At 52.4% G+C, this 19,787-nt stretch overlaps 1 protein-coding gene across 1 annotated transcript; it reads left to right on the top strand.

Moving 5' to 3' along the window:
* Nucleotides 1-12,650: 12,650 nt before the first annotated feature.
* PDZK1IP1 (PDZK1 interacting protein 1) lies at nucleotides 12,651-19,411 on the top strand. Its single transcript, XM_030823188.1, has 4 exons — nucleotides 12,651-12,905; nucleotides 15,355-15,463; nucleotides 17,677-17,772; nucleotides 18,951-19,411. Exons 1-4 carry the CDS (start codon nucleotides 12,839-12,841, stop codon nucleotides 19,021-19,023), a joined length of 345 nt encoding a protein of 114 aa, XP_030679048.1. The 5' UTR covers nucleotides 12,651-12,838; the 3' UTR covers nucleotides 19,024-19,411.
* The last annotated feature ends 376 nt before the right edge of the window (nucleotides 19,412-19,787 follow it).

Below are 19,787 nucleotides of genomic sequence, written 5' to 3'. Positions count from 1 at the left end.
GGCCTGAGCCACCACTCCCGGCCAACACTAAGCATCTTTTAAAATTGTCTTAAATTTTTTATTATGGACATTTTCAAACATATATCAAAGTAGAGAATAATAAATGGCATGAATCCAGTTTCAGCAATTGTCAACATGTGAGTAATCTTGTTTTGCCTATACTTCTATCTGTCCCCATGCTCCCTCTCCCCACAATGGCTTATTATGAAGCAAATCTGAAACTTCATATTATTTCACCTGTAAATGTTACTATCTTTATTAGTTAATTTAATTAAAAATTACTGAACATCTGCTCTGTCAGGTTATATGCTATGTTCTGATAAATTCTTAATCATCTTTCAAAGCTCAGTTCAAATGTCACCTCTTCCTGGAAGCTTTCCCTGGTTTTCCCTTCTCCCAAAAGAACTTAATGACTCCTTTCCTGGCATTCAGATTATATGCCTCCTTCACAGTGCTCACTGTTTAATAGCAATTATTTTAAATGTGAGGAGATAGTGTAATATAATGCTTAAGAGCTTTGGAAACAAATAGACGGGTTAAAATGTCAATTTCTGCTTTGGAATCAAATAGACTTGGGTTAAAATTCTGCTTTCTGAGCTTAATTCCTCTGAACCTCGGTGTTCTTATCAGTAAAATGGGGATATAGCACTCACCTTATATTGTGGGGAATCCAAAGTACCTTGCACAGTGCCTGGCACATAGTGAGCATTTCTTCAAGAAGTTACATGCTTCTCTCACCACCCTGTGCTGGAGGCAGGACCACAACTGTCTCTTGTGTGTGTGCTGGCACGTGGAGGCCTCTGTGGAAGAGTGTGGGAGGGGCAGCCTCCAATTACAGAAAGCAGGCAGACTGGGCCCTAGCAGCCCCGCCTGGCCCTGGACAGATTCTCTGGCAAAGAGGGCCTCTGGTTCAACTTTTGGGCTATTTAAAGGCATTAGTAAAAATCTGGAAAAATGACTTAATTTTGTCTTTTAATGCACACTTATTTTGTTTACTTGGAAACTACAAATTTGTCCCTCCCCTCAACTAAATAATCTTTATTATAGAAACTCTGGAAAGAACAGAAAGAGGAGAAAAAAATCAGACTCAGCCCAGATCACCCATTTAAGTATTATTTTATTTCCTTCTTCTTTTTAAAAAAATTTGTTGTATTTTCCATCTGTGAAATTGTAATTGCATTTTGTTTACTTTTTGGTCCATCTCCAGCTTTTTAAAGTCATCTTCATTTTGAGGGTTGAAGTCTGACCTTTCAAACAAAAGCTCCAAGTGTGAAAGGGTCCGAGGGTTTGGATGTGGCTTCTTGACTGAGCAAGGGGTGTCCAATGTGTGGCTGGCAAAACATGCCTGCAACACCTCTCACTGCCCTGCTGGGGCTTCTGTTCTGAGAAGAGATTGGTTTGGGACAGGGCAGTATGGCCTAAACACTTGACACCCTGTTTAGACCAGGGTGCTTCCACCAGTTTGCAACTAACTATCCATTGCTGTAAGGCATTTAGATGCATTGTCCTCTGACCAATCCAATGGAGTATTACTGGGATACAAAGGCCCAGAGAAGGAAAGAGACTTGCTTAGGTCACACAGCTAGAGGTCGGTGAGGATCTTGATCCCCAGCTCACCTTCCTGGGCCTCAGAGATTCCAGCATTAAGTCCATTCGCCCCTTTTCTGCCTCTTGCTGTGCTCTACCTCCTTCTGGAAGCTCAAGGTTTCTACTGACATACCTCTGGGAATGGGAAGCTCACCACCTTTCATGGTCATCTCTGTCATCACTAGACAGCTTTCTCTCACTGAACCAAATCCAGCCTCCCAGTGACTCTTTTCATCATCCTCAGCTCCATGCTCAGAGGGCACAGAGCACAGTTTCTCTCTCTGATCTGGTGCAGCCCTGCAGATACCTGGAGACAGAGGCCTCTGAGACTGCTACTCTTCAGGCTGGAAATTTCAGCTCCTCCAAGTATTTAACAGACTAAAGGCAAAATTAGTAACAAGGGAAGAAAACGGTTTTAGTTAATTAAAATGTTAAATGAAATCAGTTCCATGACTCCACATGCCCTGAAATGTGAGGCGTGGCCAATGCTTGTAGTCTTACCCTAAGTGGTCTAGAAGACAATGTATATTGCTTCTTTATTTTCTCCTCAGTTCAGATAGATACCCCCTCCCCATCCATTTAAGGTGTTGCTTAGGGCGGGTGTTAGCCCAGCTTCTCATCCCCCTATCCTGGACCGTGTCATCCCTGCCGGAGGCCTCAGTCACCATCCATAAGCTGTTGAATTCCAAGCCTCTATTTCCAGCGCAGATCTCTCCCAGGAATGCCAGACCAAAACATGGAGCTGCGTCCTGAGATGTCCTCCGGGTGCTACAAACAGCCTGTCCACACTGGGACTCATCGTCATCGGCACATTGCTCTTTGCTCGCTGCACCCATTAACCTGTGAGCTCCCTTTGGCAGGGCTGTGGAGCTATGGTGCTTTAGAACAGTGCTTGGCACAGGAAGACACTTACGAAAGGTGTGTTAAATGGATAAATACATGCCCTCTCCTCAATCCCAGCTTGCTGGTCTTCTAGTTTCCTCTAGTTTAAAAAATAGCACTGGCCGGGTGTGGTGGCTCACTCCTGTAATCCCAGCACTTTGGGAGGCCAAGGCAGGCGGATCACCTGAGGTCAGGAGTTCGAGACCAGCCTGGCCAACATGGTGAAACCCTATCTCTACTAAAAATACAAAAATTAGCCAGGCGTGGTGGCAGGCGCCTGTAATCCCAGCTACTCGGGAGGCTGAGGCAGGAGAATTGCTTGAACCCAGGAGGCGGAGGTTGCAGTGAGCCGAGATTGCGCCACTGCACTCCAGCCCGAGAGATTTAATCTCAAAAAAAAAAAAAAAAAAAAAAGGCACCAAGTTCCAAGCACTGTGTGAATCAGAAGATGAGGCACCTCCTTGATTATACTCTTTTGAATATCTCACTTCTGCGTCTATGCAGCTAGCTTATCCCGCCACTTGTACCCCTTAAATTGCTCTTCCATCTTCCAGTTCTCTCTGTGCACTGTTTTAACCCAGGGCATCACCATCCTTCTCCTGGATCCCTTCCACAGCCTGCTCACTGCCCACTTCCCTGTTCGGCCCATTCTTCCAGCTGCGGTTGGAGAGAGCTTGCAAAATGCAAGACTTTCCCACATCGCATCTTTGCCTAAAACCTGTATTATCTGTAAGGTGAAGACCGCATCTCTTAGGTCCTGCAAGGCTCTCGAGACCTCTTTCCTGACCACCCTCTGCTCTCCAGCCAGGCCCATCTCCCATCAGCTCACTGTGTGGTGTGACTTTCCCTCCCTGCTCCTCCCAACCTGGAGGTGCTCTCTTCCACACCACTCCCCAACCCCAGTGGTTGCAGATTTTGTCTCTCTAGGTCCTAGAGGAGTGCCTCCACGGCTGCACCCACATGTCCCAAACGTACATCTCCAGCCTGGACCTCAGTTCTGACCTGCAGACTCACATTCCTTTCTCCAAACCAAACTCGTGAATCCTGCCCCTCCTTCAGAAAATAGCCTCCTCCTCCTGCAATCTTCTCCACCTCAGTCTGCTCCAGCTGAGCAGACTAAAAACCTCAGAACCATTCTTGGCTTCTGTCTTCCTCTCACATTCCAGACCAGATTGGGTTTACCCTCAAAATACATCTAGACTCAGAGCACGGATCCTCAGCTCCACGGCTGCTCCAGATCCCAGTTGCCTTGAGGTGTCCTCGCCCCTCAACTGGAGCACTGCAGAAGGCTCCTTCCGGCCACCCTGTTCTCTCTTCTTGCTCCCACTGTCTCTTCTCCACATGGCAGTCAAATCATGTCTCGTGGGCTCAGATCCCTCCAGTAGCTCTTTGGTCTCATTGGAGTAAAAGCCAGAGTCCTTACAACCACTCACAACACGCCAGATGAGGGGGCCACGCCCTTGCTTTCCAACCTCCTCTCCTCCACTCTCCCTGCACTCCCTTCAGCCACACTGATTCCCTCCAGCCTCCTTCCTCAGGGCCTTCGCACTTGTCTGTCTCCTTGCCTGGGGTCTTCCCCCACCCATGGCTGAACATCTTACTTCCTCACTTTCAACTCTTGGCTCAAATGTCACTTCTTAGAGGCGCCTTCCCTGAGAATCTGTATAAAATAACACACCCTCTTCTTGTAGCCCCCCACCATTTTCCTGATCCTGAATTTTTCCATATTGTTATCGGAACTGTTTTATCTGTCTGTTTCCTGGCTGACCCCTCTAGAATGTCATTTCTATAAAGGCAGGGGTTTTGTTTTGTTCGTTCCTGTATCCCTAGCATCTTGAACAGTGCCTGGTCCACAGGAGGCTGTCAATAATTATTTGTTCAATGAATGAATCTTAGACTTCATACTACCTTTTCTGGACTTTCCAAGAGTTAGACTAGATGGCAAACTCTTTTATGTACTTTTAGCAACCGTACCTTCCCTTTGAAACATTTACTGCAACTGTAATTACAAAACTGTATAGTGTAATCTTGATCTTATTCTCTACAGGTTGGGCATCCCTAATCCAAAAATCTGAAATCCGAAATGCTTCTCAATCCGAGACTTTTTGAGCATCAGCATGATGCCACCAGTGGAAAATTTCACATGTGATCTCATGTGATGGGTCATAGACAAAACACAGTCAAGGCCGGGCGCGGTGGCTCACGCCTGTAATCCCAGCACTTTGAGAGGATTACGCCTGTAATCCTAGCACTTTGGGAGGCCAAGGTGGATGGATCACTGGAGGTTGGGAGCTGGAGACCAGCCTGACCAACATGGAGAAACCCCGTCTGTACTAAAAATACAAAATTAGCCAGGCATGGTGGTGCATGCCTGTGTGCCTGATCCCAGCTACTCAAGAGGCTGAGGCAGGAGAATCGCTTGAACACGGGAGGCAGAGGTTGCGTTGAGCCGAGATTGCGCCATTGCACTCCAGCCTGGGCAAAAAGAGTGAAACTCTGACTCAAAAAAACAAACAAACAGGCCGGACGCAGTGGCTCACGCCTGTAATCCCAGCACTTTGGGAGGCCGAGGTGGGTGGATCACGAGGCCAGGAGATCGAGACCATCCTGACTAACACAGTGAAACCCTGTCTCTACTAAAAATACAAAAAATTAGTCGGGCGTGGTGGCAGGCACCTGTAGTCCCAGCTACTTGGGAGGCTGAGGCAGGAGAATGGTGTGAACCCGGGAGGTGGAGCTTGCAGTGAGCCGAGATCGCACCACTGCACTCCAGCCTGGGCAACAGAGCAAGACTCCGTCTCAAAAACAAGCAAACAAACAAACAAACGCAAACAAACAAACAGACACAAACAAAAAAACCCCACACAGTCAAAACTTTGTTTCACATACAAAATTAGTTAAAATATTCTAAAAATTTAGGCTATGTGTATAAGGTGTATAGGAAACAAATGAATTGCATGCTCAGACTTGGGTCCCATCCCCAAGATATTTCACTATGTGTATACAAATATTCCAAAATCAGAAAAAATAAAAAGTCTGAAACACTTCTGGTCCCAAGCATTTCAGATAAGGGCTACTGTATTTCCAGTCCCATAGTAGCCACTAAACATGTGTTGAGTGAATGAATGAAAGAAAGCTAGGATGTTATTTGAGAAAGCAGATGCTTGACAGAGGGACTGAACCCTGGGCTGGACATAGGGACCCCTGGGGTTTAGCCCCATCTCTCCCATAGACTTGCTCTGTGACTTTTAGTTGATGACTGTCCATTTCTGGGTCACAATTTCCCCGTCACAATTTCCCCAGCTGAAAAATAAGGAGCAAGATTACATCATTTAGAATGAGCTTTCAGGCTTGAAGAGACTGATTCTAGAACCCAGTACTCCCAGCTTGCTTCCACTGCTGCCCTGGAGCCCTGGGTAGGGAAAGGATGTGCTTGGAACCAGTAGGGTAAGATTTGGCTTTGGGACCTCTGCTGGCAGGCTGGGCTTCTGGCATGGGGCCAGCCCTTGAATTTCTTGGCTGGATGAGTGGGCAGCAGGATGGGTTGATTGATCTTCCCCCACTGTGGGGTCCTGGCCATAAATCTCCCCAGCCCAGTGGGGTCGCCTAGGACCCAGGAGTCACAGCCAGTGCATTCCTTGGCTTGGCTGGCTCTGGGCTGGTGCTTTCTGCCCCTTCCAGCTCCCAGACACTGGAGTCCCTGTGGGCGTGAGCACCCATTCAATCTGATCATAGAACCTAGCTTTGTGCTCCAGAAAGCCTCTGTCCAGAGAGCTGCCAATCTTCCTCCAGGTCTGACCTTAAGATCACATGGCATTGTTTTGAGCAGATATGCCTTAGGCTCCTGGTGAGCCAGGACTTAACCCTCTTTGTGCCATGGAACCCTTGGGCAGTCTGATGAAGCCTAAGGACCCCTTCTCACAGTAATATTTTTATTTATTGATAAATTAAATTAATTAATTAATATATTTTTGAGACCGAGTCTCACTCTGTCACCCAGGCCACAGTGCAATGGCACGATCTCAGGTCACTGTAACCTCCGCCTTCCAGGTTCAAGCAATTCTTCTGCCTCAGCCTCCTGAGTAGCTGGTACTATAGGCACGTGCCACCACTCCCAGCTAGTTTTTGTTATTTTTAGTAGAGATGGGGTTTCGCCATGTTGCCCAGGCTGGTCTCAGACTCCTGACCTCAGATGATCCGCCCGCCTCCGCCTCCCAAAGTACTGTGATTACAGATGTGAGCCACCATGCCCGGCCTCTCACAGTAATGTTTTTAAGTGCATAAAACAAAATGCATAGCATTGCAAAGGAAGTCAGTTCTATTGAAATGTACTTATCAAAATACTGAAAATATAAGTTTGTAATATAGTGATTTATGTGTCCATTTATAATGTATTCAACAACAAGATCTTGTGGAAGGTCCAATGACTATTGTACTTCTATAGTGGTGAGCATAAGATATATCTAGATATCTGCAATAATTATATGGTGATATGAAAATACCATAGTCTGTAGTTTGTTGCCTTCATCCTATGGAAGAAAATGGTAAATTTTATTTATTTTTATTTATTTTTTTTGAGATGGAGTTTTGCTCTTGGCGCCCAGGCTGGGTGCAATAGTGTGATCTTGGCTCACTGCAACCTCTGCCTCATGGGTTCAGGTGATTCTCCTGTCTCAGCCTCCCCAGTAGCTGAGACTACAGGTGCCCACCACCATGCCTGGCAAATTTTTGTATTTTTAGTAGACACGTGGTTTCACCATTGTGGCCAGGCTGGTCTTGAACTCCTGACCTCAGGTGATCCACCCACCTCGGCCTCTCAAAGTGTTGGGATTACAGGCGTGAGCCACCACATCTGGTCGAAGTGGTAAATTTAAGTTAGAGGTTAGTGAAATACAGATATAATGTTTCCCTGTCCATGTTCATGAGCTAGAGTTCTGTCCACGGCCCTCTGGGAAGGGAGTGTTACATGAAGGGGAGCCAGGTGAATGAATTCTTAAGTCTGAGAGGAGAGGGGCTCACCACAGTCCTAACCAGCCTGCTTCCTTGAGACCTTATTAAAATATGAAAAGCTATCATAGTCTGTTAACGGAATCACAGGATCATAGGCTCCAGACCTGGAAGGGCTACAACCCTGCTACAGTTTCAGTGTATGTCCCTCTAAAATTCATACATTAAAATTTAAACTCCAATTAGCTGGGCATGGTGGCAGGGGCCTGTAATCCCAGCTACTCAGGAGGCTGAGGTAGGAGAATCACTTGAACCCAGGAGCGGGAGGTCGCAGTGAGCTGAGATTGCGCCATTGCACTTCAGCCTGGACAACGAGAGCAAAAACTCTGTCTCAAAGAAAACCAAAAAAACAAAAAAATCCTTAAACCCCAAGGTGGTGATATTGAGAGCTGGGACCTCTTGGAAAGGGGTTAAGTCAGGAGGGCTTCACCCCTGTGAATGGATTAGTGTTCTCAAAAACGGGGTCGAAGGGAGTGTCCTTTCCCCTTTCACCCTTCCATCCCTCCCACCGTGTAAGGGCACAGCAAGATGTGTCATCTTGGAAGCAGAGGGCAGCTCTCACCAGATGCCAAGCCTGCTAGTGCCTTGATCTGGGACTTCTCAGCCTCCAGAACTGTCAGAAAGTAAATTTCTGTTCTTTATAAATTACCCAGTCTAGGGTATTTTATTAAAGTGGAACAAAGAGACTAAGACAAACCCCTTTTGCAGACACCTTGTTGGGTGACCTGGTCCATGGCCTCTGCTCTTAATGTCTAGGGATGGAGAGCTCACCCTCCAGGACACCCTCATTTCAGGTTGAACAGCTCTAACTGTCAGAGGAATGGTTGCCTTGTCTTCTCCTTCACATACACAGATGAATCAGACACAGTCCTTGCCCCACAGCTAGAGCACTCTCTAGTGGAGAGAGACAAGGACTCAACTACATCTAAAATGTTTTATTCATTGAACAACCTTTCTCTGAGCTTCTGCTCTTTGTCAGGCCAGTGGTAGGCACTGCATATACTGACATTTAATTTCATAAAATGTGTGTCGAGTGTGTACTCAGGCACTGTGCTCAGTACTGGGTGGTGAGGGAGAGATAGGCGTGATACCTTCCCTCCATGGAGACAGTTATTAAATGAGTAAACATACAAATCAGTGTGTAATTGCAACTTGTGATCATAGCTGTGAGGAGATGAGCAAAGGAGACTCGTAGAAGGGAGAGACTTCAGATGGGAGAGAAGGGAAGTAAAGAAGTGTTCTTGAAGAAAGGGATGTAAAGGAAGATCAGTTTGCTGGGCAAATAGGAGTGGAAGACTGTTCCAGGCAGAGAAAAGAGCAAGTGGAGAGGAGTCTCTGATGTGGGAAAGAGCTTGGCTTTTGTTAGGAAGTGACAGGAGGCTCCGGGGCCAGATCAGGCTGGAGAGGTGGGTAAGGGAAGATTGCCTGTGCCCTCAAACCCATGCAAGGAAGTTTGCCTATTATTTTAAGGGCCAATGAATGCCATAAAAGGGCTTAAGCAAGATACGTTTGAAAGAATAAAACAAGGTCTCCAGGAGCTCTCTGGCTTACAGCAATGATATTAAGAAGATGAAGTATTATAAGAATGAGTAAAGAGCTGGGCGTGGTGGCTCACACCTGTTATCCCAGCACTTTGGGAGGCTGAGGCGGGCAGATCACCTCAGGTCAGGAGTTTGAGACCACCCTGGCCAACATAGTGAAACCTCGTCTCTACTGAAAATACAAAAATTAGCTTGGCGTGGTGGCGGGCGCCTGTGATCCCAGCTACTCAGGAGGCTGAGGCAAGAGAATGGCTTGAACCCAGGAGGCAGAGGTTGCAGTGAGCCAAGATTGAACCACTGCACTCCAGCCTGGGTGACAGAGAGAGACACCAACAGAAAAAAAAGAAAGCTTTTATATCTGTGTTCTAAACACCCTTCTTGAATGTTCTCTGTCCTTTTTCTCAGGCTAAGCTCTTTGCCTGGATTCCTCTCCCCAGGCTATCTGCCGAGTACAACACTCTGGCTAACTTTGCCAGCATTACCTCCTCCAGGATGCCTTCCTTAACAATGTAGTCCACCACGCTGCCCTATGTCAGAGCCCTGAGCACGCCCTGTATGCTGTTCCCAGACTATTTACATGTCAATGTCCACCGTCCCTTTCTTCAGACCACCCCTGGAGGAGGGCAAAAGCGGGGGCTGGAGGAAGGGGAAGTTGCAGAATCTTCAGCAGCAAACTGGCTCCCTGCACGCCTGTCTGATATTGGAGCTAGACACTGCCACCTGCTGGCAGTGAGTTGAATGGCTGACAAGATGGGGTTGGGAAGGAAGTTCAGGCCCACTTTGGCTTTTCTGAAGGGCAATCGCTTAAGGTCTAGCTGGATGGAGGGCTTGTCTAAGGGGCCTGATGGTTTTGGGTGACAGCTGGGCTGGAACAGGAAGGAGGAACTGAACGTTGATGGAACAGCTGCTCAGGACACACAGTGCAGCCCTGTGGGGTTGCTGAGACCTTAGTCCAGACCCTGGGCCCCAGCCAGACCAGTAGGGGGGCCCACCTTGTTACCATGGGGATCAGGGCTGTGTCCATACAGCTGGGGAGATGACCCTCCACCCGTGTGAAGACCTCCAGGGAGGAGGGACCGGCCTCAAAGCCAAGTGTCCACCCATGCCCCCTCTTTTCTGGAACAACTTGTTTTGCTCTAAAGCTTGGGACTTTGACCCAGGAGGGATGTTTTCCTCCTGTTGATCACCTGATGTCCTTCCTGTTCATCCCCTTCCCCAACCACTCCCAAAGCACAGCCCAGGGGATCCTTTCCTTCCTCTGGGTTTTTCATGGAAGTGGAGGATACTGGGGTGAGGAAGGCAGAACCTGGGACTTGAGTGCTGAGGGCACTGGTTGGAGGGGGTGGCACAGCTGTGACCCCCCACCCTCCTTAAGTCTGTCCTTGCTTGGCTCCTGGGACACCCCACTTTCCTGGGGTTGCTTCCTCCTGTTTCCTCCTGCCCCTTCTTCCTTTGTAAGACCTTTGCGTGCTGGGGCCGTGTCTCCTTCTTTCTGTGCTCTCCTCTCAACACCCCTACCCCCGCTACACACACTGGGGAGACCATGAGCTCCCAGGCCTCAGTTACCATCCCTGTGCTGCAGACGGCTCCCAGATGTTCCACTCCAGACCCAGGGATTCTGCGGCCTTCCAGATGTCTCCCTCTGGAAAGTCCACAGGCACTGTGAGCATAATACCTCAAAATCTATAGCTCATCAATCCTCCCACCCCCCAAACTTGCTCTGGCCCCTACTGAGGCACCAGCATCTACCCAGCTGCCTACGCCAGAAACCTGGGAGTCACCTGAAGCCCTGCCTCCTGCCTGTACCCATTCTCCCAGCTTGGCACTGTGTTCCAGCAGCCACACCTCGGCTTCTCTACCTCCTCAGCAGGGCTCAGATCTGTTCCCACGGGCACTTCCTGCCCAGGTCCAGGCACTGGTGTTGTGGCCACTGTAGTAGATCCCTGGATTCCTCTTCTCCAGCCTTTGCATGCCCCTTTCACTCTCCACACTGCATGGAGAGGTGTTTTCCCAAACGCAAAACTAACCATGTGACTCCCCTCCTTAAAATTATTGGAGAAGGCACCAGTAGATGTTTGTTAAATTCAGCCCCATTCCTTACATTCCAATCAGTGATTCTCTGGCTGTTCATTAACACGCACAGTGCTTACTCCAGTCTGTGTTAGAAGATTCTGAGGACACCAAGTTGGGTGTGGGAGGGAGGCCAGGATATATATGTTTGGGAGGCATCACTCAACTCCGAGCAAAGTTCCCCCAGATCACCTTGAGACACTCCATCTTTGGATGGCAATGGGCCCGACTGCACACACATGTGAACACACACCCACACACACCCACACCACACACACACCACACACACACACACACAGGAAGCAGGCCCGAGGCATGACGTTTGAGTGCTCCTGCTGGAACAGGAAGGCAGAATCATCCTGCCATAGGAAGGGCTGCCCAGGAGGCCTGATGAACAGGAGTTTGGTGGCTTCAGGGAAGAGAGGCTGTGGAGGTGCCTTCAGCTCAGGCGCTGGCTCCTGGGGACCTTCCATCTCTGATAAGACTTTGTTCCAGTTGGCCCGCTCCTTTTTAGGGAGTCAGCATCTCAGCTTCCCATACTTCTGGGGTGGGGGGTGGGGCAAGGAGACCAGCATGACCCTTGGTCAGGGGCCTGCACAGGAACTCTGGCCATTCTCATTCCCTGAGCTGGAGGGCCAGGTGGGCACCACGTGATCCTGGGGAGGCTTTTGCCTCTTTGGAGGGCTCTGGTTCCAGGGCCTCCCTGTTCCAGGGGCTAGCTGTGCCTTCCTCAATGCTGCTTTTGGATATGAGGGTGATGGGCCTAGGGCTTCCGGGTCCCAGATCACACCTTGCCACCTGGGGTGTCCATCCTTTTTCCCCCACAGCAGGCTGTGTTTGCCCATTTTCTCCTCTGCCATGGGTGGAGATGGATCTGAAGCTGGGTGTTGAAGCCTCTGACCAAGCCGGTATCTTGTTTTCAGGCCCTGCACGGTTTCCAGGGACCACATCTGGGGCCAAGAGGAAGAACTGAACTGGGCCTAGGTCAGCAGTGCTGGATCAGGGCCTGGGCATGGGCTATGAAAGCTGGGGACTGGGACCTTCAGGCCCTCTATTGAGATCTTTGCAGGAGGGGGTGGATTTAGGAAGCTACTGGGCTGGGCCAGGGCGTGGAAGGCACTGAAGCCATGGTGTGTCCCAGCATTAAGAGTCCCAGAGTTTGGCTTGGAGGGGCAGGGGCAGGTAGTGGGGAGAACAGGAAATAGGCCAGGCTCTCGGGGGAGTCTGGCAGCTTTGAGCCTTCTCTGGGCTTCTGGGGTTTTCCCCAGGCTCCTGAGCCAGCCAGCATATTTCTTAATCCCACTGTCAGCCTTCCAAGAAGCCCCGCCCACTGGGCTCAGTCAAGGCAGGAGCGACTGTGTGTCACCCCTTTCCCTAAAATCCAGCCCCACTGCCAGGAAAAGGGAGCTCAGGGCGTGGAGGTGAGGCTGGGACTCTCCCACATCTGCTTGGTCCTCATACCCACCTCCTTAGCTGGCCCCTGGAAGATGACCTCGAATGCCAGCGCAAGTGAGCTGGGCACCAGCCAGGGGAGGCCAGGCCTGGCAGCTCATTACCATGGGAGGGAGGGCAGCTTCTCTCTGACGCTCGTCTTCGTGTCTCCTCCCTCCCTCGCCTTCCTCCTTCCTAGCTCCTCTCCTCCAGGGCCAGACTGAGCCCAGGTTGATTTCAGGCGGACACCAACAGACCCACAGCAGCTCCGGGAGCCCAGACACCGGCGGCCAGAAGCAAGGCTAGGAGCTGCTGCAGCCATGTCGGCCCTCGGCCTCCTCATTCTGGGCCTGCTCACGGCAGTGCCACCTGCCAGCTGTCAGCAAGGTAGCTCAGGAGGAGAGGGCTGGGCGCGGGAGACCCAGGGGTGGATAGGTGGTGTTCTGGCTGCCCTCCCCAGGGCCTTGATACTTACAGTTTGGAGGGGGAGCGGGGACTGCGCTAGCTGAAAGAACGTCCCAAGGCAGAGTCCTCTGAACCAAGTCTCTGCCTGTCACTTGTTTTCCACGAGTGAAAAGTGGCGGCAGTTGGTTCTAGGATCTCAGGGAGGAACAGGAGTTGAGGCCCAAGCCCCAAGAGCAGGCATCGCCCAAGGGATGGCTGGGTCCTGAGTACAGGGTGCCTGGGGATCCAAGGAGGGTGAGAGTGGGGCCCAAGCCACCCCTCAAAGGCTTGGGCTTTGTCTCGGCCTCTTGGGCTTGGGTAGAGAACAGTGCCCAGTGTGACTCCCCCAGATATCTGAGCTCTTCGTCCTGCTCTGCCTGAATGGATGTGTGACCTTGAGCAAATCACTGCCCCTTCCTGAGCCTCAGTTTTCTCACCCATAAAATGAGAAGAATAAACCCCACCCTGCCCACCTCCCAGGGCTGCTGCCAGGTCAGGGGTGTAGAAGGGCTTTGCACCTGGTGAAGCAACACACCCAAGGTCTGGCTTTCATTCTACACTGTCAGGCTGCATCTGCAGCCAAAATCTGGGGACTCTGCAGGTGGGACTTGGTCCAGAGAGGACTGGCAAAGATGCTTCCAGAGCCCCCCTCCCACCCCCGCCCTGAGCTCTCATGTGTATCTGCTTCAACTCTGTCTCCCAGGTCTTGGAAGCCCTCTGGGGAACTGCAGACCAGAGAGGTTGAGTCACACAGCAGGGCAAGAAAGGACAGGGCTCAGACCACCTTTCTCCTGCCCCAGGCACTGCCCCTTGCTGTATGTGCTAATCCCACGTGGGAGGACGAGCAGGGACTGTGGTCCCTGGGGTGACTGGAGGGAATTGGCTGCAGGGTCTAGGAGGAAACAGGGAGGGGCCTCCAAGGGTTGAGCCCTAACTCCCCATGCTTGAGCAACCACTGACCTGAGGGAGCAGTCTGAACCCCTAGGGAAATGATGACTCCCAAACACTGCGTTTTGGCAGGTGTGGAACTGAGGGTAATCACACTGTGTGTCTTCTGCTTCCCCTGGAGTTAAGTGAGGTCTGACCTCACTGCAGGCCAGAGAGTTCCTAGCCTCCTTCCTCCTCCCCAATATCTGCCAGGCTCGGAGGAGAGGTCAGGCCTCCACTGCAACAGGAGAGCTTTTGGTAGACTCAGAGGAAGACATTTGAGCAGGAGTGAGCCAGAGGAAGGTTTTCCCATGTCCAGCTTGGGTCCCTCAGAATATAGGGATGCAGGTATATTCTGGCCTGGAGGCAGGACCCCTCTGAAGCCTCCTGCTGGCCTGTGTTTTGTCCTGGGACTTCTCCCCGCTGAGGGTCTTTTCTCTACAGGGCTGAGCTCCTGCAGGCTCATGGAGTGCAGTGATGCCGGGGAAGAGGAAAGTCCTTTGGGGAAGCAGAGGCCTGAAGGCAGGGACTTCAGGAAAATCTTGAGGGACTGTGTTGGTGTCAAGGGTCAAAAAGCAGAGAAGGGACCTGGTGCAATAGCTCATGCCTGTAATCCCAGCACTTTGGGAGGCCAAGGCCAGAGGATTGCCTGAGCCCAGGAGTTTGAGACCAGCCTGGGCAACATAGTAAGACCCTGTCTCTATTAAAAAATAAAAAAAGTAGAGAAAGGTGCACGGTTGGGGCCTCAACCTAATCTCTGGCCATAGTCCCTGGGCACCCAGCTGGGGGAATCAAAAGGAGCTCAGGTTTTGAGGCTTCTTTCCTGGTCCCCAAGACTCAGAGTAGAGCTCACCCCTCCGTTCTGCCCCTCTAAAGATGTCCTGGTCCACTCCTCTCTCTGGGTACCCCAGGCACCCCAGATCTCCCCAGCTGAGCAGCCCTGAGAGTCTCCCACTCTCATACCCTTCCTACCATCAGAGAAACCTCTTGCTACAGAACAGGATCTTCTAGATCCCAGACCAGTCTTGTCAGCTCTGGGTCCTCCTCAGCCTTCTGGGAGCCACTCCCAGCTGCAAGGCCTAGGCTGGCTGTCCAGGGGGCTGCCTTTGGTTCCTGGGGCTGCATGTGACCCACCTGGGGGAGGCAAAGAGGCTCTGGGCTGCCTAGATACAGCACTCTGAGGCTCTTCCCTCTTTGGCTTCTCACTGCTTCCAACTCCCTTCTCTCTGAGCCTCTGTTGTTCCTCCAGCTCCCTCCTTTTCCTAAGCTCAGTGGAGCTTAAGATGCATAAGTGGGTCAGATGGGCCGTATCCCACCCCTGCCTCCCCAGAATGTCTCCTTGGTCCTGGCAGCTGGCTGAGGGCCTTCAGCACAGGTGGGGCCCTTGGGAAGCGAGGCCCCTTGCTCTCCTGCACATGCAGCCCCACTGTGGCCCCGTCTGCTATAGCCCCTCTCCCTTTATTAGGCCTGGGGAACCTTCAGCCCTGGATGCAGGGCCTCATCGCGGTGGCGGTGTTCCTGGTCCTCGTTGCAATCGCCTTTGCAGTCAACCACTTCTGGTGCCAGGAGGAGCCGTGAGTGCTGCCCAAGGGTCCCTGAGCAGGCAGGGTGGGTCCAGGACCACTGCTCTTGCTCTAGTAGCGGTGAGAAGGGCCTCAGAAACCCTGTGTCCAATCCTCCCCCTGTGTGGAAGGGAAACTGAGGCTCAAGGTCATGGGGTGGGTTGGTGACAGTCAGAATGAGAGCCTAGGCTTGCTGGCTCCCAGACCTGGGCTCTGTGGGCCCCACAGCTCTGGCACCCACTCCCTGTGAGCTTTGGGGAAGCGGCTTCTCTTCTTGGAGTCTTGGTGTTTCTGCAGAGCCAGGATAGCGGCCCAGCCTGTGATGGGGGCTGTAAGGACCTCTAGAAAGGGAGGTCCCTCCTTCGGGTGGGGCAGCTGTGGTACAGAGAGGGCATGAGACAGACACACCTCCTGCCCTCACAGGCTCAGACTGGAGTGAGCTGTCAGAAGTTCAAGAGTTGCTGCTGAGGGAGAGCACAGAGGACACTGCAGGGCCTGACCTGGTCCGGGGTGGTCAGAGAAGGCTTCCCCATTGCACGTTTATCCTGAAACCTGACTAACGAGGAGGAGTCACTGGAAGTGACTGGAGTGGGAAGAGCGCTGCAGTTGAGGGAAGGGTACACCCAGGTCCCGAGTTAGGGGCATGGCACCAGGGCTGCTGGGGACAGAGACACACAGGTGAAGGGCGGGTGGGCTGAAATCCAGCTCACTCTGCACTCACCAGGTCAGGACCCTCAGGCAAGGCTGCTTCTGTCCCCAGGGGCATTTCTTCCCAGATCTCACAAAGGTGGCCTGGTGGCTTGAGTGCTAGCCCCATGCAGGGTTGCTGAGGAAACCCCAGTGGCTCAGTGGGTGGAGATAGGGATGGAGACACCTGAGATGAGGCTGGGGAGGTGGGCAAGCCCAGGCCAACCAGGCTCTTGCACACCAACGACCTGAGCTTTGGACTTTACCTAAGTGAGCAGGAATCCAGTGACAAGTTTGTTTTGTTTTTGGTTTTTGGTGTTTTTTTTTGGAGACAGAGTTTGGCTCTTGTTGCCCAGGCTGGAGTGCAATGGCTCGATCTCGGCTCACTGCAACCTCTGCCTCCTGGGTTCAAGCGGTTCTCCTGCCCCAGCCTCCCGAGTAGCTGGGATTACAGGTGCCTGACACCACGCCCGGCTAACTTTTGTATTTTTAGTAGAGACAGGTTTCACTATGTTGGCCAAGCTGGTCTCCAACTCCCGACCTCGTGATCCACCTGCATCAGCCTCTCAAAGTGCTGGGATTACAGGTGTAAGCCACCACGCCCTGCCTCCAGTGACAAGTTTTTAAGCCAGTTTTGGGATGAGACACGGCCTTAGCAGAATGACCCTGGCTGCCTCGTGGCAGATGCACGGTGGCGGTGGAGGGGTCTCCAGTCTGCAGGCCTGGAGAGTAGTGAGGGGGTGGGCATGAGGTCAGGAGGGGGTCTAGACTGTAGCGGTGGCAGAGAGGATGAAGTAAAGAGACGAGTCTGAGCGCTGTCTAGGAGGTGGGCACCCTGGGAGTTGATTGTCACAGACAGCAGCCGACTCGAGGGGAGGAAGGCAGGGATGGCATCTAAGTTTCTCATGGCAGATCACTCACCAAGGCCCAGAACACAGGAGGACGAGCAGATGTAGGGGCAACTGCTAAGTTTAATTGGAGACATATTAAGTCTGGGGTGCCTGTGGGATGTCTAAGGAAATGAGCAGGTGTTCGGGTCCCTGTGACCTCATGAGAGCAGCTTCTGGGAGGCTTCAGGTAGAGTCCACACTGCAGGGGGTTTAAACTTGAGTAAGAGGCAAGGAGGTTTTTTGTTGGATGCTCTTCAGATAGACTTTCTCCACCCGCCCCAGCTCTGCCTGAAGTGCCACCAACCACATCTGTGCCCACTGCCCAGGCCACGACCTGGGGAAATTTGGGGCAGACACTGCATCCTGCAGGGCCTGCTGTGGAGGCTGAACTGAGGGCATCTGGGACAGAGAGAGGCGTTGGACTCGGGATAAGTCTTTTGCAAATATTTGGCCCCCGCCACGGAGTGGGGAGGAAGTGTGAGACCCCATGGGTGGGGCTGGAAGCCGAGGCTGGCAGGCCCTGCTGCATACAGCTCTGGGAAGGGCAGTTGCTGGCCTTTGGGCTTGTGAGAACCAGGACCTAGAATAGGGTCTGCTTGGATGAGGGAGACCCCACCGAGGAGCCCCACTGATGAGTCCCGTCCCCAGGGAGCCTGTGCACATGACCCTGACCGTCGGAAACAAGGCAGAGGGAGTCCTGGTGGGAACGGACGGAAGGTACTCTTCGATGGCGGCCAGTTTCAGGTGAGGTGCAGGGCAGGGCTGCCCGGTCTGTGCTCCCAGGGTCTAAGGAGAACCTCAAGATGGGTCTGCTGGGGGGAGGTGGCTGGGGAGGACGGAGACTCACGTGGGCAAAAGCTAGTGAGGCAATGGGGGCTTTGTGAGGACTGCAGGGCTCTGTAGGAGAAATGCAGGCTCTGTGTGGGGCGAAGTCTCCAGAAGGGGATGGAGACTTGGGAGGGTAGGGTTCAGCATAGCGGAGGGGACTCATAGGGCAGTGGGTACAATGGGGACAAGGGGTTCAATTAAGGAAGGATCAAAAGAGTGAGGGACTCAGTGAGGGGAAGGCTCAGTAGAGGATGCAGCTCAATGGGGGATGGGTTCACTGGGGGATGGACTCAGTGGGGGATGGACTCAGTGGGGGATGGACTCAGTGGGGGATGGGTTCAGTGGGGGATGGACTCAGTGGGGGATGGACTCAGTGGGGAATGGACTCAGTGGGGGATGGACTCAGTGGGGGATGGGTTCAGTGGGGGATGGACTCAGTGGGGGATGGACTCAGTGGGGAATGGACTCAGTGGGGATGGGTTCAGTGGAGGATGGAGCTCAGTGGGGGATGGATTTAGTGGGGGATGGAGCTTGGTGGGGGATGGAGCTTGTCGGGAGATGGGTTTAGTGAGGGATGAAGCTTAATGGGGGATGGAGCTCAGTGGGGAATGGGCTCAGTGGGGGATGGACTCAGTGGAAGAAGGGTTCAGTGGGGATGGTTCAATGGAGGATGGACTTAGTGGGGGAACGGACTCAGTGGGGGATGGACTCAGTGGGGAATGGGCTCAGTGGGGATGGGTTTAGTGGGGGATGGAGCTTGGTGGGGGATGGAGCTTATTGGGAGATGGGTTTAGTGGGGGATGGAGCTTACTGGGGGATGGAGCTCAGTGGGGGATGGGCTCGGTGGGGGATGGACTCAGTAGGACCCAGTGGTGGAGCAGTCCACAGGAGGAGGGAGATAGGTGTCAGGGAGGGGATGCTGAGAGGCCTCCAGTCTCGGATGCATAAGCCCAGATGTGGTCAGGACAATCCCTTTCTGGGAGTCAAGCATTTATTCTGGAAGCTATTACTGTCACAAGTGCAGGAAAGGGCAGGGAGAAGGGGATAGAATGGGAGGAGCGATAACCCACCAGTCCTGTGTCTTCTTCTTTCAGGTCCAGTGAGCATGAGAATGCCTATGAGAATGTGCCCGAGGAGGAAGGCAAGGTCCGCAGCACCCCAATGTAACCTTGTCTGTGGCTCCAACCCCAAGACTCCAGGCTCCTGGGATGGATGCCCAGTGCTACCACCCAAGCTGCCTCCTTCTTTGTGTGGAATCTGCAATAGTGGGCTGACTCCCTCCAGCCCCACGCCGGCCCTACCCGCCCCTGAAGTATAGCCAGTCAAGGTTGGAGCTCAGACCATGTCTAGGTTGGGGCTCGGCTGTGGCCCTGAGGTCTCCCCCTCAGCTCAGAAGAGCCTTCTGGAGGGGACAGTCACCTCAGCACCTCCCATCCTGCTCACACGTCCTTCCCCATAACTATGGGAATGGCCCTAATTTCTGCAAAATAAAGGCTTTTTGTATTTCTGGGGCTGAGGCTCAGCAACAGCCCCTCAGGCTTCCAGTGAGCCCCCATCTTTCTTTCTGAATCATGACAGTCGCCTTCCGACTCTGTCATAGTGGCTTTGGGGGATTATGCAGGAAGCCCCTGTGCCCACAGGACAGCTAGGACCGAGGGGGCCCAGGCTGGGGAGGGGCTGAGAGTGTGTGGCCAGGGTGAGGGTAAGAGAGGGTTCGTGTCTTTTCTGGTGTTTGAGAGTGAAACACCCTCAAATGGGACGGTCTGATGACACCTGGGAGAACTGGGAGGCAGGGAGACCAGGACAGGTGAGCCCATTTCTGCCAATGGGCTGGTTCTTGTCCCCTCAGGCCAAACCCTTTTCTCAACCAGAGCAGCCAGGCAAGGCTTCCCAGGGCAGGGCAGGGCAGACCCTGATATGAGCTAGGTTCC

Source organism: Nomascus leucogenys, chromosome 12, assembly GCF_006542625.1.
Source record: "Nomascus leucogenys isolate Asia chromosome 12, Asia_NLE_v1, whole genome shotgun sequence".
NCBI lineage: Eukaryota > Metazoa > Chordata > Mammalia > Primates > Hylobatidae > Nomascus > Nomascus leucogenys.
This window is presented reverse-complemented; position numbering and strand designations above follow the sequence as displayed.